The following is a 24317-nucleotide window of genomic DNA, read 5'->3' on the forward strand; positions in this document are numbered from 1 at the left end:
GCATAGATCTTCTAAGGAGAGTCTTCCCAAAGCAGTTGTCGGTGCTGCAGTCTGAGGCAAGCACATAAAACACAAAAGCACAGTAAAGAACATTAGTCACACAGAGTAACACAAATCTGAATAGGAACTTTGCAATCACCTATGATGGTATTGGGTTAAGCTAATTATAATTAAAGGTATATTATATTCCACTTTCATGAAAAAACGGATAGTTTACTAACCCCCATGTCATCCAAGATGTTTATCTCTTTCTTTGTGCAGTCGAGAAGAAATTAAAGGAACAGTATGTAAGAAATGCATATCAATTAATAATAAAATGGCCCTGATATGTCACTAGACATTAAGAAATCATTTCATTTCAAATACTTATATCACTGACACAGTGGTCCGGCCAGGATATTGTCATGTTGTGTATTGGCCACCAGTTGTGTGATTGCAGTACCAGTTTTAGCCACAAGTTTCGTGATTGCAGTACCAGCTTTGGCCACAATCCTACATACTGTTCCTTTAATGTTTTTTAAGGAAAACATTCCAGGATTTTTCTCAATTAAATAGACTTTATTGGACTTCAGCAGTTCACAGTTTTAATGCAGTTTATTAAAATAAAAAATAAAAAATATGTACTTTTAAACCACAACTTTTCGTCATGCACTAACCGTGTGATGCGCCAGCGTGACCGACCTTACATATTAAGTAATCACGTCGAAAGCTCACGCATGACGTATGCAAAACTCCATTGTTTACAAGTGTGAAGAAAGTGAACCGTTCCGATGTTGTTGTATGTGGAATGATACTAATTAATTTCAGTTTACTGTTTAAAATGGCCACAAGTGTGACCTTTCGATGTCATTATGCAATACGTAAGGTCGCGCTGGCGCGTAACACGGCTAGTGAAAGACTTTTCTAATCTTTTTTTTTAAAGATTTTTCTAATCTAAGTATTTTAACTTACCATTTTAAATCTTGTAACAAGTTGAAATTTTGATGGAAACGTCTACCAAAAATGCATGAACATCAATGTGAATTTATATTCATAAAATGTATTTTTTCCTTCTGTTAGAATTTTTAAGATGTTAAAAACATGGCTGCAGGAGGCGCAATGATATTATGCAGCAGCCGAAATAGTCCCCTTAGTAACTTTCAATAGCAAGGGATTATTTTTGGCTGCTGCGTAATATCATTGCACCAGCTGTAGCCATGTTACGGCATTAAAGTCCTTGAATATCACGCCAAAATAAGTGTATAGTTTCTAACCATATCTGCCTAGAAAATCGAAACTTTTAATTTTCTGTTGGTCTTAGTACACGATGCAACTACAGAAGAATCAAGTTTAAAATAGGAAAAATATCCAAACTCTTTGGTTATTTTTAGTGTGATGCTAATGGTCTAATCAGATTCAATGGATTATGCTAAGCTATGCTTAAAGTGGTAGCGCCAGACTCGGAGATCAGCTGAATGGATTCCAAAACAGTAAAAATCAAACTCTAGGGGAGCTGGAAAATAAGTATATTTTCAAAAAAAGTGGAGTGTCCCTTTAAAAAAAATTTATGTAAGCAAAAAGGAACAAGAGGCTGTGCTATATCATAGAATAAATCCCAGATGAAGGGCGTTTGAAGGTCCTGCAACCCCTTCAGTCGTGAGTCGTGACTTATTCCTAATGATACAACACTAGCTTTGAGTAAATTATTTCTTTTATAAAACTCCATACAAATATTAAAAAGGGACAGTAAGTAAGATTTTCCCCATATAGTGGTGTATTTTGCATTCAAACGAATAGTGCGCTCTAGCGCCTCGCTTTTCCAAATGCCTGTTGCAACTACGATAGCTGTTATGTACTCACTGATCTCCTTGTCCGTTTCAGCTGGTTCACGTGTAACAAAACGTGTTGTGGAAACACTTTGCGGTAGGCTAGTCAGGGTGGCCATTCGTGCCAGTTCCACCGGACACGTCCCGAACATGTTTTCGGGTTCGTTCTCCGGAAGTCGCGTTGGTCGACCGCATACGTCATCAAGGTTTAATATTTTGGGTTTCATTTCAGAAAAGCAACCGTTACATTTCAGGGTAAGAATGAAACTACAATGATTGTATGTCTTAAAAGAAATAAATCTTAATTTTCTAACGTATTTTAACTGAAATGGGAGAACCTCGATGAGGTATGCGGTCGAGCAACGCGACTTCCGGAAGACGAACCCGAAAACATGTTCGGGAAGTGTCCGGCGGAACTGGCACGAATGGCCACCCTAAGTGCTTTTTGTCCCTCTCTGCTATTATAGTTTATCAGTATGGCAAAACAACATGGAAGCCTTCTTGGACTTACCCGTTCAATGTAAATAAAGAGAAGAAATTCTAAGCTTACAAAGAAAGTCAGATTATTGGCATAGGTCATTTGACACCAATGAGGACATATTTATGAATAAAGACATTCATTTTGACTAATAAAATACTTTAAAATTACACTTCAATGCATTAAATATCAATGCAACTCCCCTGAAGTAAAATCACTAAAAGTCATCCTACCGCTGGAAAAAAAAATAGTCCCTGACCTACTGTGAACAGCAACAGAATGCATCACATCATGTTTCATAATCTCTTATGGCCAAGGGCGTAGGTTTGATTCTGGCATTGGTGGGGACATAAATAAAATGGTCGCATTGCAAAAACTGTTTATCACCGTTTACTTGACATAAACAACAGACTCAGTATGCACTTTACTCAGTGAGAAAGTCACATTGTAACATATATGAATCCATATTTACTTTATAACAATGAAGAATATGCAATTAATATTTATTTCTTAATTTAATTTTGCCAAAAAAATCCCAGTGTTGAAGTTGGTATATATATCATGCTGTTTCCTGAACAACGTTTATTAACGTTTCTGTAGTTCACATTAAATCTTCTTTTCATTAACAGACAGTTAATCAGTGTGAAAAAAAATAGTTTTAAGTTTAAAATGCAACCTTACATTATTTCTACATCTGTGCAAGTAATGACCACAGTGCAGTAATGTAAAGTATTCAGCAATCATGACATGAATTCATGTTTTTACCATGTTGAGGTTATTTTCTTTCATGGATTAGGGACCCCCTAAATAACCTTGCTACCCCATTTATAAAAGGTTGACAAAAGTTTGCAACTCCTCAGGTTAACATGGGATTGTCGTGTATTGGTGAAAACACTGTCCTTGAATCATTATGTGACACAACTTGTTCCGTATTTTGTGCATGAAACAGTTACAGTGGGTATAATAATACTTTCTTCCTCACTTACCTGTAGCCCGAATAATCACGCGCGTCTTGTTGAGTGAACTTTGGCGCGTTGTAAGTGAAACCATCCTATCACACGTAGCGAGTAAAGACAAGCCCATCAAGTGATGTGCGTTAGAGAGGCGGGACTCAAGAAATGCTAATCCAATCATATTAGCAATGTGAGTAAAGAGGCGGGACTAAAGAATTGCAAAGCCAATCATATTAGCGATGTGAGCTACGGAGGCGGGCATAGCAGAGAACGAAAGCTGTTAACCGTTTGTGTACCACATAGAGCGTAATTTTTACAGAACGGGATTGCAAAAGATTTCTAATCTCATTTAAATGATTCCTGAAAAAAATATAATAAGTAAAAAATAGAAAACACAAGAATAAGACGGACATCAGTGGTTATATATAAATACAGATTAATTGTTTGGTCGAAATTATTGCTAGGGACAATTCAGTCTTCCCTGAATATTGCCAGGGACATGTCCCTAGCGTCCCACCCTAAATCTACGCCCATGCTTATGGCAGCAGGTATATGGTAAGATGGGTCAGCTGAAGCGATAGGGATCGAGCGCCTGCCGCTGTGGTGGCCGGTGGTGGTGTAAGGAGTGAGGTAGAGGGGGGTTATCATCTCTCTGTTGGGAAAATAACAGCCCCAAGGTAGAGCGCGGGAAACAGGAAGGGTGTGACAGGATCCGAGCGCAGCTGCTGCACTGCTGAGCAGACTTTGATGTGCGGGCACGCCGCACTCTGTGCCACCAGATAAACACTGTGGGAGCGCGGAGTTGTTTGTGTTACGCATAGCTCCGTAATGACATGAAGCCTGTGAGAAAGTCAGCTGCCGCCGACAGACCCGCCGGATGCGCGTGCGCAAACTGCTGTCCCTAAGCTAATTGACAAGTGACGCTGGCAAGTCATGAATGAGGCCACTTTATATGTAAGTTAGCATAATAAATAATATATTAACAAGACGGTACCATTCTATATGAATGGTGTAAATACAACTTACGTTTTAAGTTTTATTCGTCACATAGACAACCATACATGTTATGACTTGGTATAACTTCTCCACATAGTTTTTAATAAGCAGTTACAGATTAGGAATAATAGGGAAAAAAAAGAATTTTGAAGCTTAAATGCAATCTCCAGAAATAAAAAGCAAACCTTTAGGCCAGGGGTCTAAAAAGTACCACAAGAACAATTCGAGAAATCATGCGGAGTCGTCTGATTTCAAATCGCTCTGGTGATACTCTGATGTCATCGGCCTGTGGGTTCTTGCAGCACTGCATGAAGTCGAACACAGCTTTTGTAAGTAAACGGTTGTTGTCATGACAGATCTATTTCTGAATCAGCCGCTATAAAAATAATCTGTCTGCGGGTGCGGGCCAGATATTATTACTGACGGGCCAGTTTTGGCTATCTGTATTCCTCTTTAAGATTTTCATGCATGATGGCGTTTAACGTCTCTTGCAATGTGCGTCTGTAGTCCCATGTAAGAAGAAAGCTTTAACAAATTATTGGTGTACTGGTGCATTTATGCCGTAGAATAAATTGTGAAGATATCTTGAACTTCTGTATAGACCTTATTTTAAGCATTTAACCAAAAATCCATTTAAAAAACTGTTACTGTTTGGACAAGGGAACCAAAAATGCTATATACTAACTTGTTAATCCTAACAATTTTCTTAAAGGAAACACCACCGTTTTTCGATATTTTATACTTACCTGAACTTATACAAATTAATTCATACTAGGGGTGTAACGGTACATGTATTCGTACTGGACCGTTTCGGTACATGGTTTTCGGCAGGCCGAATGCAATCTTTTGGGTGTGGAACATAGGTGGAAAAAAATATATTGTGTGCGTTTCCACATGAACATATTAAGTAGCGGAAGTCTCCGCGTTCAACGCAAGTCTTCTGTCAAACATATAACATAATTCGGGCCCGCAGAAAGATTTTTATTTATTTATTTATTTTGTATATTCGTTTGATTATTGATGTAAACATGTACGGGGCCACTTACGTGTCCCCTCTAAAAGGGCGTGTTAAACGCGCTGTTTTGTTCTTTGAAAAGTGCGTGAGAGGTTGCACGTCTTTCGTTGCTACGCAATCATGAGACGCGCTTTCTGTGACGACGAGAATAAGAAATAATGCGTGATCAGATTTTTCATCTGCACCTCACGTCAATCAATCATATCATTGTCACAATGCGATCAGCTGGTCGGGACAGAGAAGAGCTGTAACCCGGGTTTCCTCAGCTGTTACTCAGCTGCGGAGGGGTTCGTTAGTTTAAGTCACAGTTTACATTGGCGACACAAGCAAAGATTAGGAGAAACGTGCAAAAGATAAAAGATGGCTATGTATTCAACTCACTAATCTCAATATGAGTGTATAATAAGTATATCATCATGTTGCTTGCTATGCAGTTACACATAGAGCGGTAATATTATTTTTATGCAGAGATGGTACATAGCCAATTCAATACTGTGAGTTAAACAATCCAAAATAAATCAAAACAGAATTTTTTTTGGTGGCAATAATACTTCATAAATGTAAATAAACAACCTGCAGTTTAATGTTTGCATTTCCCCCTTACTGTACCGAAAGCGAACCGAACCGTGGCTTCAAAACCGAGGTACGCACCGGACCGCGATTTTGCGTACCGTTACAACCCTAATTCATACCTATCTTTTTTCTCAATGCGTGCACTTCATCTTTGCACAGCGTGTCATGAATGTCTTAGCATTTAGCCTTGCCCCATTCATTCCTTAGGATCCAAACAGGGATGAATTTAGAAGCCACCAAACAATAAAATGTTTTCTTTAAAGACTGTTACATGAGTACTTACACGAGTAAGTATAGCACAAAATAAAACGTGGCAATTTTTTAAGTGAATAAAAAATGAGAACTATATTGTATGGCGGAAGAGCACTTAGTTTGCAGCACTTCGATGTTACTGCGCCAGAGGTCAAAGTGCTGCAAACAACGGCCCTGTCCAAAATGGCACACTTCATGTGGACTTTCGGTCTCGTGGACTTAAATTGCCTGTGCTCACTTAGTCTACGAGTCCGTAGGATGTCCCATTTGTCATTTTTACACTTTGAAGTGTGCTCATCAGCGCCCCCTTTGCCCCCTTGATGCGGTCTCCCGCGAAGCAACGGGCAACTTATCTTCCTATTTCCGGCGTGATGCTCGAGTCTGTCCCAAAACATGACTTCGGTGCACCCACGTGGACTCGCATCAAGGGTCCCTAAAGTCTGCACTCTATGATGTCATCAAAGTGTGGACTCTGAAGAGGACCACAAGTCCGGAGTGTGCCATTTGAGACAGGGCCTAAGTGCTCTTTCGCCATACAATATAGTTCTCATGTTTCATCCACTTAAAATATGTATAAAGTGCACGCATTGAATAAAGATAGGTATGTATTAATTTGTCTAAGTTGATGTAAGAACATAGTAAAATATTGAAAAACGGTGGTGTTTTTCTCTTTAAACAATTCCCCTGACTGCCATTCGAGAAGAAAAACAAATTTGGAATAAAACTGATTTTATAAGCAACAGATGACTTGCTTATATTTTTATATATTAAATTAAAACACAACAAGTATTTTAACATTCAACATTTCACCTTTATTTTGGCATTTTGATTTGGATACTGTGGGGCCCAAATAACTTTTCAATTATATTTTCAAGACTTTCCTACAGGATGAGGCGTTGGCGGTGTTGGAACACATCAAACTTCTCCTCTCAAACACCCCATAAAACATTCAACTCACCTTGGGAATACTGAATATGGAGAAAGACTTGTGGTGTTGACTGGAGGGAGATGGACATTCTTCAATGGTCTATATAAAGTCTCTGAGAGGCTCTTTCTCATGGGCCCTGTTGACTCTTAGCATCAACAGAGGGCAGAGTGTGCATGGCCTGAAATCAGCACTTAATGTCTGACACAAAGAGTCTTTAGCACAGAGAGCGACTGCATGATCACATAGAAATAACATGACAGTAAAGTTGAAAAATAAACGCATGAATGTGATCCATTGAGATTTGTCATAAATCTTAAAGTAAGTATAGATTTCTTATTATGAATAAGAAATATGATTAAATTAATATAACTATACATAATATTTCTTTTCTTATAATATAAAGTAAGTCTGCAACGGTGTTGCTCATTGGTCCTTAATCCCTCATGGTCAGTGAGATCGCAGACTTTTTAAGTGGACCTTTGGGGCAAAAAAGCAACTACTGTAGGAACCAGTGAGTGATCAGTCCACTTTTACCAAGTAGGGGTGCGCGGGGCAAAAACTATTTTTTTTGCCCCGGTATTTTTTTCACGCTGCCAAAAAACAATCTCCCGCATTTATTGGAAATGTATAATGTTTTCGCAAAGAGTTATTGATGAACTAGTGTTTTGGTGGCATATAAGTAAATATTTTTATTATATGTTTTTTCGGTTTATAAGTTGGGTGTATGAGATATCAAATCCAATGTTATGTCATCTTAATCAGTGTCTTGTTGACTAAATCATAGCATCATTTTGATATATCTGCAGCTTTTAGCAACTTTTTTGGTGGGCTTGAAAATATTTTGACCCAGCAAGGTTAATTGTAACACTGTGTTACAACTAACCTTTCAGCACTTACGATATGAAAATGCTAACGTTAGCTTAATTTTTGCCGTTGTTTTAAATAGGCTAGACAATAATGATTGCTGACTGCTTACAAAATAAATGTGCCTGTCTTATCAAAAATCGTGTATCAAATTTTTTTTGTTTATATATTTAATATTGATTAAATAAGGTCACGTCAAAGATAGAAACCATAATGTAATGACTTGATGCTCCTTCTCTCAGATTTTGAATTTGAAACTATAGTATGGTTACACTGATAGCAATAGGCTCCGGGGCTTACAGACTGGGTCACATAAAAAAAATGTTTTGTCATAATTGTGCTGCTTTTTCTCACATATTTAGGCATTTGTATCCATTTATAATTGAACTATTGTTAGAAAAGGGCTGGATGAATAAATACAGTATTATAGACAGATATATAAACAATATCCACTTCAAGTATACAGACAAAATAGTATTGTAATATTTGCCTGCAAGTGTTACAACTAACCCCCTGCCTGTTATTTTAACCCCACCTATGGGGTAAGATGTAACGTTTGCACTTCTGTCACATATTTTGTGTAATTGTCCAAGAATGGTAAGTACTAGAAAACAAACTTCAAATGTTTATTTGTAGCAGATGTGTGTGTTGCTTGTGTAAAAATATAATTAATAAAACTCAAATATTTTTTGAATGATTGAGCCAAAACCAAAAAGCGTTAGGTTGTGCCCCGCTCTCCCCCTAAAGTGTGTTTAAGTGCTGCTTTAGACCCCGACTTTGCCCAAAGCATGCATCACAAGGATTTCTTGGCAATTAAAATGACAATTCTTTTAGTAACAACCATACTTCACACTTTAGTAATGATCTGTCAGCTTTACGGAGTGACCAGTGTATTAACATCAGTATCAGTGTCCTTCAACACAATGTTTACTTTATGCTGAACACAGGCATTTCAGAGCTGGATCTCTCTTCCTCTGGCACTCTCTATTGTCATTTTTTGTGGCTTCTAACACTTGTGCGGTCTACTGAGTAGACAATGCGTTATTTGAGCTATTGTTTGGATCTATTTATAAAGCGAGAGAATGGTGAGAGACAAACAAGACCTCAGGTCCCATAGGTATCGCTGTAACCAGTGTTTCCAAAGATGTTGGTGTGCCATAAACCTCTAATTAGGCTTTGGCAACTGGGAATAATGGAATATTGTGTTTGTTTTGACTATTCATCATGAGTATCCCCTGACCAAACAACTAATGTTATTTTGTGGTATTACATGGAATCAGGAACATGTTGGACTGGGAAAATTCTTTTATTAATTTTTGGAGACGTATTGGGTGTACGGCGTGACTAAACTATGGGAACTAGTATCAACTGGTGTGGCAGTATTTTCAAGATTTAAATTGTGCCGTCTGCAAAGTTGAAAATGTTAAACATGAACTGTCAAACTTGGTTATACAGTATGAAATAAAAGCAATCCAGACAGCGGTCCCAGCGCAGGAATGGTTTCACGAGCCACCCATTTGTTATTGTAATGAAATCAGAATTATTCATTACAAATTACCATTGCAATAGGGCCTTTGGCAAGCTTGCTGTCCATTTCCATATTTAAATCCACCATATAAACCTAAATCTTAGTGACAGTGCATGACAGAAACGTGTAATTCGGTCACGTTTGATGAAGAAAAGCTTGATTATCCGGGTTCACGGACTACATCGCCGGCTTTCAGGCACGTACAAAACCCCGGCCCACTTGCAGAATGAGAGAGGGTGGTTCGTTTTTGGGCACAATGGGCCGAACCTGTCAGCGCTGCTCACAATTATGCAAAATAAACCAGCTACTTACACGACTCGGCCCTTTATTTGCGTGACCTTAGCGTGTCAGAGCATGCATTGTGACTGCGCAACCCCACACGTTCCAGAGATGCAAGCAGTGGGGTGCAGGATGCGGACTCTGTTGGCTCTTGCACATTCTTGTGAAGAACGCAGGGGGTGTGGGAAAGACCTTGAGGTTCAACACCCTCCTTGGATCAGCTGATTCATCCGCGTGCTTAATTTCTGGTACAGTTTCCATTTGTGCTGGGGTCTGCTTCTATCTCGCTGGGTTCAGGGCGATCACAATGCAAACAGTCGCTGCCGTGACTTCTAAATTGCTTTGATTGTTCTCTTGCAAATGTATGTAGCATCCTAAATAGAACGGCTTTTGTGCGTCGCAATGAGTTTTAAAGACTCGCCAAAGATGAAGCGGGACCACCACCGCACTAATCAAAATGAATCAAGGGGCCTTTCGAGAAAATGCCCAAGCAAGTCAATGAGAAGGCTTAACCGAGGTCTATTTATTTCAGGCTTTCAAAACCGCAATTTATTTATTTCAAAACGCTTTAATATAAACAACCTAGAAAAGAACAAATAGCGGTTTATGCCAATAAATAACCACAAAAAAATAATTAAAAGCATATTAAGATCAGTCTGCTCCCGGCATAGCTCTTGTGTTATTTTAATATCATACATCAGAACTCCATTGTTCTGACACTATTGATGACAGAGAGAGCACATATCTTCCGGTCTTCAAACAATCGCATCAGGATGATGTAAGCATATTGTCCGGATCCTAAAATGTAGTGAGTGCAGACCAGTGGGGAAGTGGGGAGGGGGGGATGCAATCGGGTGCAATAGTACAGTTAAGTACAGTGTGAGTATGACCCAAGGTGCTTTATAGTAGATTTGAAGAGTTTTGTTGCAAAACGAGATAAATCCATTTTTTAAAATTTTTGTCAAAACATGTTTATGATTATGTTAGCATGTTATTATTTTGATTTATGGTTCTACTTAGCAGTATTTTTTAAGTTATGAAGGTATACATCAAAACAAACCAACTGCAGTTGCATTGAAATTAATTGGAATGCACAACCAAAAAACACGATTTCTGAACAATTAAAAAAATGGTGGTTATCTCGTTTTGCAACGAAACTCTTCATTTATCAATATACCGGCCAATAGAGCTTAGGCAGTTGACGTCACACAGCCTAAACTCTGCCCTTTTGGGAAGCAATCCTAGAGCAGTGGTTCTCAAACTGGGGGCCGGGGCCCCCAGGGGGGGCCGCGAGATGGTGCCAGGGGGGCCCCAGTTTTATGACATTTTATAAAATACATTCATTTATCATGAATTCTGTGTAATTAAACCTAAGAAAATAAGGCTACTAACCAACAGCACTACTTTGTATAATTTCATTTGTTTTGCTTAATTAAAATGTTAAATTTAAGAACAGTTTTTTGTCATACATTTTCTTTGGGGAGGGGCGCAAAAGAATGCACCTTACACAAGGGGGGCCGCACGCGGAAAAAGTTTGAGAACCACTGTCCTAGAGGACTTGAGCACTGTAGCATTGGTATCGATAGTGGTTGAACATTTTCAACCAGACGGTTTATACCTTAGAAACCTTACTATTTCGAAATGTTGTATAAGGGTTTTATGTTTAATAGTAACCCTGAAATGACATGAAAGAGTTTAAAATGTTGAAAATGACTAGGCTGATACACGTTAAATTGTATGTAAGTTTTGGATGTACATATCTATATCTAGTTTTTCAACCTTCATAATATAGTTTCAAGACCCTTGTGATGGCACATTGACTTAAAATAGGTTGAATGACATGTCCACCATAGCCTGACGGGGTCTGTATTGCTTTTACTTGTACTTTTGAACTTGGGGTTTCGGGTAGTAACCCGAGCACGAAAAGAACTACAAAAATCTGCTTTACGGCATACGTCACTTCCTCCAATTCAACTATTTATTTTCCTGATGTTTTTGTCATGGCCGAAGCAGCAACTAAGAAAAAGAAACCCGGGATTTTGTCAGAGGAGACCAGAAAGAAAAAACGGGAGAGTGAAAGAATAAAAAAGGACAAGGATCAATATTGGGCCAGTGTTCGCTCTCTGGCGTGAACTAAAGGAGGAGGAGGGGTTCCTGATCGATGCTGACTTGGCCGTCATGCTTTTGGACTAGTAAGTAACGTTATATTGCTTGCATATACAAGTCCTGTCTGGCGCCCGAATACTAATTATTGTTTTTTAGAACGTGAATTTTGCTGGAGGGTACTTGGGGAGTGTAGAGAGAGACTTATATCACGTGACACTGTGGTGCCCGTGGATACCTCATGGACCTACGACACAGGTGATCCAGGTTTGATTTCCCTTTAAGGCAATATTGTTTTTTTTATATAAACTTTAACCAAGCGACCACCGTTACAACTGGCTTCACTGGAAAAAATGATTCATTCAATTTACTCAATTTTTTTAAGGTAAATTTAAACAAAAAAGACTAGTAAAGTAAAATGCAATAAAAAATGTTTGTTTAAATGTAGCTTAAATAAATTGATTGCAACCACTTACCTTAAAAAATTTGAGTTAATTTGAATGAATCATTTTTTCAGTGATTTAAACGTGAGCTACGCAATCTTTTGCGTAATAAAACCCATGAAATTATATTCATATGACATGCTGGAAGGCACACTTTGTGACCTAAAGAGTTGTCTTCTTTTCCTTTGCGACAGTGCTGCTGCGCTTGTGGCCTCTAGGGGCGCTAGAAGTGAAAAATACATGTCTAGCACCCCCTAGTGGCCAAAAAGTTCCATGGAGTGCCTTTAAAGTGCGCAGTGAGCGCTTTTGCCATGAAACTCCTGCCGGCGCTATTCATTTTATAATCGCTCCTGGCTGTCCTTGCCTACCAGTATGGTGGTGTAAACAGAATGGGTCACGTGACATCCGACCTCTATAATCGGTATCGGTCAATCACTGCAATTTTTTACACAATTATTAGATGAATGAACGTTTTAGCAAATTTAATCTTATTTAAATAATTTATTTAATGCAAGTAAATATAACCACCAACTATCTGTATCGGCAGATATCAGTCTGAACAATCGGCTATTGGTATCTGTGCATCTCTATTTTATCGTGGAAAAAATTATACAAATTATAAAAAAGTTGCTGCAAACTATGTGCTCTTCCGCCATACAATATACTATAGTTCGCATTTTTATCTGCTTAACAAATCTCCACGTTTTATTTTGTGCCACCATATTTACTCAGTCTTTAAATAGGGAAAACATGGAAGTGTTTGGTGGCTTCTTAATTCATCCCTGTTTGGATCCTAAGGAATGAATGGGGCTAGGCTATATGCTAACACAGTGATTCCCAACCGGGGGTACGCGTACCCCAGGGGGTACGTGAAGAGTTTCTAGGGGGTACGCGAAAAGATTTAGATTTTGCTTTGATCTCATTTACTTTTAATAAAATGTCTTTCGTTTGTCCAGTCATTGATAAGATAGATTTTTGTGAGGAAAGCATTGTAAAAAGGACAATGTAATTTTAATCTTATTAATATTATTACCCGTCGTGAGTAAATGCGCTGCATGCTCCAAAACGCAATAGCGATGTCCAACTCAAGAACGATTTGCGTGTGATTTACTACAAAAGCGCAAATAAAATACACAGGCACAATAATGACATAAGCACATTTCCATAATGACCACTGCAATCTACTAAGAGCAGCGCAAATTAGTACAGAGACCACGGCAGGACATCGCAATGAAAATGCGGACGGCGGAGTGTGAAATTCCAGCTAAATAAAAGCACACTAGAAGAATCGGAGGAGCCGGGCGGACGACAGATGAAGGGTAAAAGAAGTTTTGAAAAACCTGATTTGACTTCTCCTCGTGACTTCTCCTCTTTTCTCAAGCAAATAAAACATAGCATTTGGCAAAACTACATATATTTTTTTTAAAAAGTATGTTCCTCTGGCAAAATTTAATACTCTCCTCCCATTAATGTTGCTTCTAAAAGGAAAACATGTTCAAATGCATATGCAATAAGGTCGCAAAATAACACATTTTCAGAGCTAAATATCTACTGCGTGTCTTTAGTAAGTTCAGTCTTTATTTAACGCCAAAATGATGGTTTGCGCAAGCTGTTAGTAAATCTGGCCCTTAAAGGGGTCATATGATGATTTTTTTTATTTGTAAAATAAGTCTTTGGCGTTCCCAGAGTCCGTATGTGAAGTTTTATCTTAAAACACCCTACAGATAGTTAATTATAGCATGTCAAAATTGCCATTTTATAGGCCTGAGCAAAAATGTGCCGTTTTTGGGTGTGTCTTTTAAAATGCAAATGAGCTGATAAAATGCAAACACTGATCACAATGATAGTGGTTTGTTGAAATAAACATGCTACATCAGTCTGTGATTTTTACTTTAATGTTTAAAATGAATGAATTAATTAATATTACTAATTATTTGTCTTTAAAACACAACTTGGGTTTAGTTTCGATGAAGGGGTACTTGAGCCTTACTGATAGGGCTGTGGGGGTACTTAGGGATAAAAAGGTTGGGAACCACTGTGCTAACACATTCACGACGTGCTGTACAAAGATTAAGTGCACACATTGAAAAAAGATAGGTATGTATTAATTCATCTAAGTTAAGGTAAGAACATAGTAAAATATTGAAACATTTTCCTTTAAAATTTTATTTGGAGATTGGAATTGCTGTAAAGAACATGTATGTAATTTACAGTTTTTATTTATTAAATATAATTAAACTATATTCTTTAATTAAATTTTCTAAAAAAAATGAACAAGTTATATCAGCTGCAGGAAAACATCTGTTCATTGAAAAAAATGATTCATTCAATTTACTACATTTTTAAATATTTAAACAAAAGTTTTTTTTGTTTAAATGTAGCTTAAATAAATTGATTGCAACCACTTACCTTAAACAAATTTAGTAAATTGAAAAATCTTTTTTTTTAGTGTACATGGATCATGTAAGATCAAAATTACACCCCCACAAAATCTATAGATTCTATTTTCGAGATATTTAATGCACCTGCACATTAACTCATGCTAAATGAAACGTTATTAATCACAAAGATTGCCTATTGCATGTAAATTGTGTGCTAACTACTAAATCCCTAATGACATGGCAAAGGTGACCATATGCTCCCACCACCTGTTTAATATTTAACAGTGGGAAACAAAAGTTTGAGGAAGCCCCATGGTATCAGCAGTGACTGTGTTACCATGGTAACGGGACTGTTGGTGCTTGTTGGATGGAGCGAGCGGCACGTCTAACACAACACAATTAGACCGACTGGCAGCAGAGGAGCGAGCTAATGCTGATTGTAATTATGTGTTGATCTCATGGTCTCCTCTTCTGTCAACAGGCTTGTTTTAAAAACAGATATCCGTTAACATTGTTTTCACACAGAGTTTCCGAACTAGACTGTGGTGATGATGTTACGCTGGAGGTTGCACTTGGGCACAAGGCAATGACGGTCATTACAGGACTAATTATTCAATTTACACACCCATGTTTTACAGTAGTGATTAAGTCATAGTTATTTTCGTTGGATTTAGTGTATGTTAAAGGGATAGTTCACCCAAATATGAAAATGATCTTAAGTTGTTACAAACCTGTATAAACATTTTTGTTCTGCTGAAAACAAAGGCAGATATTTTGAGAAATTTTTGTAACCAAACAGTTTTTGAACACCACTCCATATTATTATTTATTCCTACTATGGAAGTCAGTAAGTGGTGCTCCTGCTACCTACTTGATTACAAATATCTTCCATTGTGTTCAGCAGAACAAATAAATGTTTACAGGTTTGTAACTACTTTTGGGTAGGTAAATAATAACAACATTTTTATTTTTGGGTGAACCATTCCTTTAAAAATCTACTAAAAGCTATATCAATAAAATAAAGGTATGTTGTGCCAGCCTGGTCCCAATGTTAATATTTCGCATTAATACGTAACTTTCAAAAAGACAAAACATATTTTGTAGAACATTTAAATAGATGCTTAGACGTATTTGCAACATTTAATCGTAGCATTATTACGTTTTTACTGCTACAAAATGTAAAACGTACACATCTTTAATATCATAAAGATTGCTGTATAATTTCCCTAATAACCATTTTATCGATAATGTAACCCCCCAAACCTTAGCCTAAAACCAAAAAATTTAAAATATAATCCATATAAAATGCAACGTAATTGAAAGACGTAATGTTACAATTTTTTTGTTATAATAAAAACAATGCAGCATTTAAAGATATTTTAAAGGGGACATTTCAAAAGGCTTTTTTTAAGATGGCAAATAAATCTTTGGTGTTTTCAGAGTTCGTTAGTGAAGTTTTAGCTTAAAATACCATATAGATAATTTATTATAGCATTTTTAAATTGCCACTTTGTAGGTGTGAGCAAAAATTTGCTTTTTTGTGTCCTTTTAAATGCAAATGAGCTGATCTCTGTACTAAATGGCAGTGTCGTGGTTGGATAGTGCAGATTAAGGGGCGGTATTATCCCCTTTTGACATCACAAAGGGAGCCAAATTTCATTGACCTATTTTTTCACATGCTTGCTGAGAATGGTTTACCAAAACTAAGTTAATGGGTTGATTTTTTATGTTTTCTTAGGTTGATAGAAGCACTGGAGACCCAATTACAGCACGTTAACATGGAAAAAGTCAGATTTTCATGATATGTCCCCTTTAAGACACTAATACAGTCCTACTCAAAACAGTTTTTTAAAATAATGTACTGTTGGAAATAAAAAGCATAACAGAGAGAAAAGTGTAATCACAATAATTTATTCATTTCAAATTTTCAAAAGCAGTACCGAAAGTAGTTAAAATGGCGATGTGCTGCAGCCGCAGTCGATGTATTAAAGTTATTAATCTACTAAAACGTTAATCTGGTTTTTCTCTGTGAAGGCGTGCATTTCAAATTCAAAAGTACATTGACTGAAAGACAGCAATGTCGCAAATCTTTAATGTAGCACGCAAGAGCCAATGAGAGTTTGATATCAATGGCATAAAGCAATGTGTCAAATGTGACAAAACTTCTTGAGATGCAATATTTGAATATGAATTTATAAAGAACGGGAGATTTTACGTTTACAGTCGCTGCTGAGAACTGGAATCAAGATTGCTGGATAAAGGGCTAAATTTGGATATTAAAAATGCGATTGTGAGGAACATATGTGAATTACAGCCTATTAATAAAATTACCATCTTTTGTGAATTCATGTCGTGTTTTGGTGTAATTATTGTTGCATAGGAGAAAACGCCTTTTGTGTTTCATAGGAAAATAACTAAATATAGCAAAATGGTTAAATGATTACAAAAATGTTATTCATTTTAGGAGTGGTTTCCCGGACAGGGTTTAGATTAATCCACGACTAGGCCTTAGTTGTATTAGGACTTTTAAGTAGTTTTTACAAACTAGTTTTTAAAGACAATACTGGTGTGCATCTTGAGATAAAACAATGGCACTGATATATGTTAAGATATGTCAATATAAGGTGTTTTTAAATTAACACACTCAAACATGCATTTTAGTCTGGGACTAGGATAAGCCCTGTCCAGGAAAAAGTTTTAAAGTCTAGTCTTGTTTCATACTATGTACAGTAATTCTCTGAAAGTCATGATAAATGAGTCAGAAAATATGACTTCTGCATATTTATTTGTGTCAATGGCACGAAATTCAGCTTTTTTCGTGCCTTGAGCACAAATGTCTTTATTGTGACACTCCACGAATTTCTATAAATACTTTCTCGTGTCCTTGGCATGACTTTCTTTTTCTTGTCATTTTATGTATTGTTTTCTAATTTTTTTCCTATAACCTTCCTATAATTTCTTTAAATCATTGTCGCTTGGGGTTGGGGTTAGGTTTGGGTTAGGATGTATTTGTATGTACTGGTTTCTACATGTTTTTCTTCCGCTTTTAAAACTATTCTCACCTGGAGTTGGGATTAGAGTTAGGGTTTGGGTTAGGATGTCTAAAAATGTAACAGAAAGTTATTCTAACCCCAAGTACAATGGTAAGAAATAAGGAAAAAACAATGAGAAAATAATACATAAAATGAAACAAAACGAAAAAGAAAGTCGTGCAACGGACACGAAAAACTATTTATAGAAATTCGTGCAAGTGTCACGAAAAAGACTCAAGGCACGAAAAAAGCTGAATTTGGACACAAATAAATTAATCAAATTTCGTGTAACTAGCCTATAACATGACTTTCCGTGAGATCAATCTGGACTGAAAACATGCTATTTATTTGATGCTATTTTAATAATTAAATACAAATTTGTACGTCTATAAAGCTGTTAATACCTAAATAATTTATGTAGTCCTGTCAACACGTCAATATTATATGTTTCAGTGTCTATGAAAATGTAAGTGAATGTAGTACAACCACACTTTATGGAAAACACACAAGATCACGTTGGTTGTGCTCCTCAAATCATATCCCAGAAAACTTACAAAACAAATCTGGAAATACCTGGGAATTTTAACACGGATTTCCAGGCCTGCTAAATTCTGGCTCGCAACATTCAACATTGCAACCTAACCTTATAGATGCTTTCAGCAGCAACAACAAAAACAAATGCCTTTGTGGACTAAACGCAACTTCTGGTAGACTTCCACATAGAATCAAAAACAACAAAATCCTTTTACATAAGTTTATTTCTGATAACAAGATAAATAAATGACAAGTAAATTACCTTCATTCATATATCATATCTAACACATATCAACTATTACACTGAGCTAATGTTACCGTTTAAGATTAATGTATAGGCTTGTGACAGAGCGCATAGCTACCGTCACGGTAGCGGAGCGCTACCTACCATAAGGTAAAGACTGAGTATGTTACCTTTATATGTTGGTATAGTGTGTTTATGTATTTCGTTAACCATCATACTGTTTCTAATTATTTGTTAATTACAGCCATTCATCAATACACTCATTTATCCCGTAGCTTTTGTGTGCACATTTTTGACATCTAACACTACGGTGATTTATATGCTATAGCTACAGCCATTTACACATCTCTTACTGTTCGAATCATGCCATTCACTTCATAACAATAGCTGATCACAATAACTGCACAACACATGTTTTTATTAATTATGTGTCTGTTTATTTAGTTTAAAAGGTAACAGAGTTTCAAGGTACCATCATTGTGTCTTACCAGCATATCCCGTTTGGTCTGTTTAAAGGGAAGTTTGCTGCAATGGGCAGGTTCAAATAGCTTGAAATTACGCTATAACTTCTGGGTCAACAGGAAGTGACCCAGAGTTTGATTTATTCATTTAATTTAATTTATTAGCTGTAAATATATATTGTGGCTTTGCCAAATATGAGCTTGCATTATAAAAATAATGGTCTGCAATTTTCTAGCTTTGTATATTTAGTATTTTGGCTGTTGTTAAGGTTTTATTGTTTGCTCACCTGAGCCACCCCTGTATTATATGGTGTGTTGGTATGTGCCAATTTCAGAGGTATGTTTCAGGTCTATAAATAGTCGAACAGTGTCAGTCTTGAGAAAAAAAAAGGAGAGGTGAAGACATAAGTCTGATGTAGGCTCTCAAATGTTATTTCTTATTAAGCTCTGTTTCTAAGCAGCTGAAAATTATAAATTTTGATTGTTTTGTTTTGTTTTGACTCTCATGTCAATTTACTTTCTTCTTTAATGTTGATGATTTTTATTGCCTTTATTTGGCCTGAATTGGGGTAAATAAATAAAAAATCCCATCTTCTCAAACTCATCCAACTTCTCCTGAGTGTTTACATCTGTTCACGACCTCTCAGTCACATCTACCCACAACATTTGGTGGCAGCGGTTTCCGGGTAAACAGTGTCCGAGCAGCACTCAGTGAGTCAAGATGGACAGTCAAGGCAGAGGTATGGCACCCCCTAGAGATGGTTCAACTATGGGGACCAGGCCCAAATCCACAGAGTCATCTAAACATCCCACTCCTGTGGTCGAAGATAGAACAGACCGCTTGGAGAAGATGGTGAGAACGATGGTGGAGTCTCAGCGCCGTCAGCAGGACCAGATAGAGGCAGAGGCGCTCCGGCAAGAGCGCAGATGGAAAGGTATGGAGCACCAATTTATGCAACTACAGCAACTAGTGAGAGGCGATCCAGCATCAATGCAGGCGTCGAGACAGCCACTCAACGTACTACAGCAGATAGATTCACCTGGCTCTCGCCCTTCGACAACTTTTGATCTACACAACATGCCTTTTCTGGATGTACCAACTCCTCAGCCACATCCAGGTCAACACCCAGCACCCAGGATACAGAGCTCCCTCAACTCCACCACTCTCGGCCTTGCTGCACCACTAAACCTCCAGCGGGGGTGGAAACCTCCTAAGATGTCCCCATATGAAGAGGATGAAGATATTGAGCACTATTTAACCACCTTTGAAAGGCTCGCAGCAGCAAGTCAGTGGCCCCATGAGACTTGGGCATTATACCTCGTTCCCTTGTTAAATGGTAAGGCCAGATCTGCCTACGTAGCCATGTGTTTGGAAGATAGTCAGGATTATATGAAAGTGAAGCAAGCCATTCTCAACAAGTTTAATATCAGTGCAGAGACTTACCGCCAACGTTTCCGCTCCAAGCTCATCAAGGAGGGCGAGACGGCGAAAGAACTTCAAGCCCGGCTAAAGGACCTGATGGAAAAGTGGCTAGTTCCAGACAGGTTGACCAAAGAGCAGGTGTGTGACCAAATCGTGCTGGAGCAGTTTCTGGACATGTTGTACCCTGAGCTTCAGGTGTGGGTGAGAGAACGTACCCCAGTCTCATCGGCACAAGCTGCAGACCTGGTGGAGACATTCATGACCGCTAGGCAACCCAGAAAAGGCTATCACCTGGGTATACAACAGCAGGACTGGAGAAGACCATACCAAGTAGCCCAGCGAGAGCCGGAGAAGACATCCTCTGGTAGGTCTGCGGGGGGTAGTGGTCGTATGTTTAGGTCCTCTAACAACCCCAAAAGCCCCAGTGTTAACCCCACTCCAGCTGAAACACCAAGAGTACCTATATGTCATGGTTGTGGCCAGCAAGGTCACATTAGGCCCAATTGTACACTGAAGAAAGTGTCTGATTCAAGACTATGTTATTTACCTGGCCCTAGCAAACACTTACCTTGTACTACTTCGGATGTTACTGTCCCTGTGAAGATAAAAGGAAAAGTAGTTCAGGCTTTAGTTGACTCAGGGAGTAGTCAATCATTCATTCTCAAATCTTGTTTAAAGTCTGATTTTCAGACTGTGGGCAAAGTGAGGGTCCGCTGTATCCATGGCGATGAGTCTGAGCACCAGACCAGTGAGGTTCTCATTGAGATTAATGGCCAAAAATACTTATTAACCATGGGGATTTTGGATAAATGCCCTTACCCAGTCATTTTAGGCCAGGATGTACCAGTTCTTACAGAGCTATTGCAAAGTGTTAACACAGTCAGTGCTTATGTTACAACTAGAGCACAAGCCAGAGACAAACCAGACACTGATGGTTGGTCAGACTTACCATTTGAGGGTTGTTCTGATAACAAACCTAAAAAGTCCAAGGCAGAAAGGCGCAGAGCAAAGGTGTCAGGTACCAAAATGCGGGAAAGTCTGTCCTTCCCACAATTAGATGGCAATGAAGTTCTTTGTGAAGACTTCAAGAAGCTTCAACAGGAAGACCCCACACTTAGCTCTTGCTTTTCCTCGGTTAAGACCGATGAGGAGGCTAAAGAAGCCATGAGGGAGGGTAACATATGTTTTGTTGTCAATAATGAGAAACTTTATCGAGTGAGTGCAAACACAGAGCAGTTAGTGGTTCCTGAGAATCTTAGAGCCAAAGTGTTACACCTAGGGCACAGCATTCCGTGGTCAGGGCATCTAGGCAGGGAGAAGACAGAGAAGAGAATCCTGCAAAGATTTTATTGGCCAGGTTTCAACAAGGACATAGCTGAGTACTGTAGATCATGTCCCGAGTGCCAGTTGTCTGCTCGCTCCAAAAGAGGCTTAAAAGCTCCCCTCGTCAGCCTCCCAATTATTGACACACCATTTAGTCGTATTGCCATGGATGTAGTTGGTCCCTTAGAGAGGAGTAGGACAGGGCACCGCTATATCTTGGTAATTTGTGATTACGCAACGCGTTACCCAGAGGCATTCCCCCTCAGAAATACTAAGGCAAGGCAAGTGGCCAATAGTTTAATTCAACTTTTTTCCCGTGTGGGTGTTCCCAAAGAAATTTTAACCGATCAGGGAAGTAATTTCACAAGCAAGGCATTGAAGCAGATATACTCCCTGTTAGGGATTCAGGGTATTAAGACCACACCCTACCACCTGCAGACCGATGGCATGGTGGAAAGGTTCAATCAGACACTGAAGTCGATGCTGCGGAAGTTTGTATCTGAGTCAGGAGCAGACTGGGACCAGTGGCTTCCTTACCTGTTGTTTTCCTATAGAGAAGTACCGCAAGCATCCACCGGGTTCTCTCCCTTCGAACTCTTGTACGGACGGGAGGTGAGAGGCCCACTCGACATCCTCCGAGAGGGTTGGGAGGGGGACGCTCCTCACCAGCCAACCAACATTGCGAGTTATGTCCTGAAGATGCGGGAGAAGCTGGACCAGCTGAGCTCCATGGCCCATCAACACTTGGCCCAGGCTCAAAAGAGGCAGAAAACGTGGTATGACAAGACAGCACGCAGTCGCAGCTTCAAGTCCGGACAGAAAGTGCTACTGCTGTTGCCATCATCAGAAAGCAGTCTGCTGGCGAAGTGGCAAGGCCCTTACACGGTACTTCGCAAGGTTGGTGAAGTTACTTATGAAATTTCAATACCAGACAGACGTCGCTCCAAACAGATCTTCCATGTGAACCTCTTAAAGCAATGGATTGACCGACCATCTACTATACAAGATCAGCTGTGGGCACGGACCGTGGAAGAGGAAGAAGAGCCGTCGGAGCAGTACTTTCCTACTGCGGGCGGCAAGTCAACCTACCCCTCCATTACACACTTGACATCTGAGCAACAGGAGGACCTGATGGAAATCATCCCAAGAGGCCTGTTCCAAGACCAGCCGGGGCGAACTGACGTCATCACCCATGACATCCGGCTGATTTCTCCAGGCCCCATTAGGCAGACCACCACCAGAGTTCCAGCGCGATTGATCCCCGCACTGAAACAGGAGGTATTGGCAATGCTTGAGATGGGGGTGATCGAGACATCACACAGTGAGTGGTGTAGTCCCGTGGTCCTGGTGCCAAAAAAGGATGGGGGGCTTCGCTTCTGCGTCGACTTCTCAAAGCTGAACACAATCTCCGCTTTTGACCCATATCCTATGCCCCGTGTGGACGAGCTGGTGGAGCGCCTGGGTAAGGCTGAGTTCCTCAGCACCTTAGACTTGTGTAAGGGCTACTGGCAAGTGCCACTCACCCCCCAAGCACAGAAACTGACTGCCTTTAAAGCCCCATCTGGCTTGTTCCATTTTAAGGTCATGCCCTTTGGCCTACATGGGGCAGCAGCAACATTTCAGCGTCTCATGGATGAGGTGCTGAGGGGAGCTGAGGACTATGCCGCGGCTTATATTGATGATGTCATCATCCACAGTCATCATGGGAAGAACACCTTCAACACCTCAGTGATGTCTTTCGAAGGATTCGGCAGGCCGGGCTGGTAGTGAATGCCAGCAAATGCCAGCTTGCCCGGTCTGAAGTGTGCTACCTGGGATACGTCTTAGGTAGTGGCACAATACGTCCTCAGGTCAGCAAGGTGGACGCCATACGCAACTCCCAGCCGCCTGCAACCAAGAGAGGGGTGAGATCTTTCCTGGGGTTGATCGGATGGTATCGGCGTTTTATCCCTAACTTTTCGAGCCGAGCAGCTCCCCTGTCAGACCTCACTCGCAAGACCAGCCCCAACAAGGTGGTCTGGACTGCTGAGTGTGAGGCAGCATTCCATGACCTAAAGGAAAGTATGTGCCACGAACCAGTGTTGCAGAGTCCTGACTTTTCCTTGCCCTTCACTGTGCAAACCGATGCTTCGGGCATTGGCCTAGGAGCAGTGTTGTTGCAGGGTGAGGGGGAGGACAAAAGGCCAATACAGTTTGTGAGCCGCAAGCTGTTCCCTCGCGAGACACGGTACTCCACCATCGAAAAAGAGTGTCTTGCCATCAAGTGGGCTCTGGACACTTTAAAAGATTACCTAGTTGGCAAAGACTGTGTTTTGGCGACAGACCACCGGCCCTTGCAGTGGCTACACCGCATGCGTGATTGTACCGCTAGACTAACCCGCTGGCAGCTCTCCTTTCAGCCATACAGGTTTACAGTGAAGTATAGGGCTGGAAAGGACAATCTCATTGCTGACTTTCTTTCGCGTCATGAACTAGATCTGGACGCTCTCTCTTAAGGGGGGAGGTGTGTGACAGAGCGCATAGCTACCGTCACGGTAGCGGAGCGCTACCTACCATAAGGTAAAGACTGAGTATGTTACCTTTATATGTTGGTATAGTGTGTTTATGTATTTCGTTAACCATCATACTGTTTCTAATTATTTGTTAATTACAGCCATTCATCAATACACTCATTTATCCCGTAGCTTTTGTGTGCACATTTT

The 24317-nt window shown here is 39.4% G+C and overlaps 1 protein-coding gene across 1 annotated transcript; it reads left to right on the forward strand.

The window, feature by feature from the left end:
• Positions 1-19126: 19126 nt before the first annotated feature.
• On the forward strand, positions 19127-24110 carry LOC141350298 (uncharacterized). The gene is made up of 2 exons (XM_073855397.1): positions 19127-23343; positions 23466-24110. Exons 1-2 carry the CDS (start codon positions 19591-19593, stop codon positions 24108-24110), a joined length of 4398 nt encoding a protein of 1465 aa, XP_073711498.1. The 5' UTR covers positions 19127-19590.
• The last annotated feature ends 207 nt before the right edge of the window (positions 24111-24317 follow it).

This window comes from Misgurnus anguillicaudatus, chromosome 18 (genome assembly GCF_027580225.2).
Source record: "Misgurnus anguillicaudatus chromosome 18, ASM2758022v2, whole genome shotgun sequence".
NCBI lineage: Eukaryota > Metazoa > Chordata > Actinopteri > Cypriniformes > Cobitidae > Misgurnus > Misgurnus anguillicaudatus.

Bases quoted from the DNA above. Each gene is read 5' to 3' on its own strand.
- LOC141350298 (XM_073855397.1), top strand. From the start codon at position 19,591: ATGGACAGTCAAGGCAGAGGTATGGCACCCCCTAGAGATGGTTCAACT. The intron at 23,344-23,465 runs GTGATGTCTTTC...ATACGTCCTCAG, and splicing joins AGAACACCTTCAACACCTCA to GTCAGCAAGGTGGACGCCAT.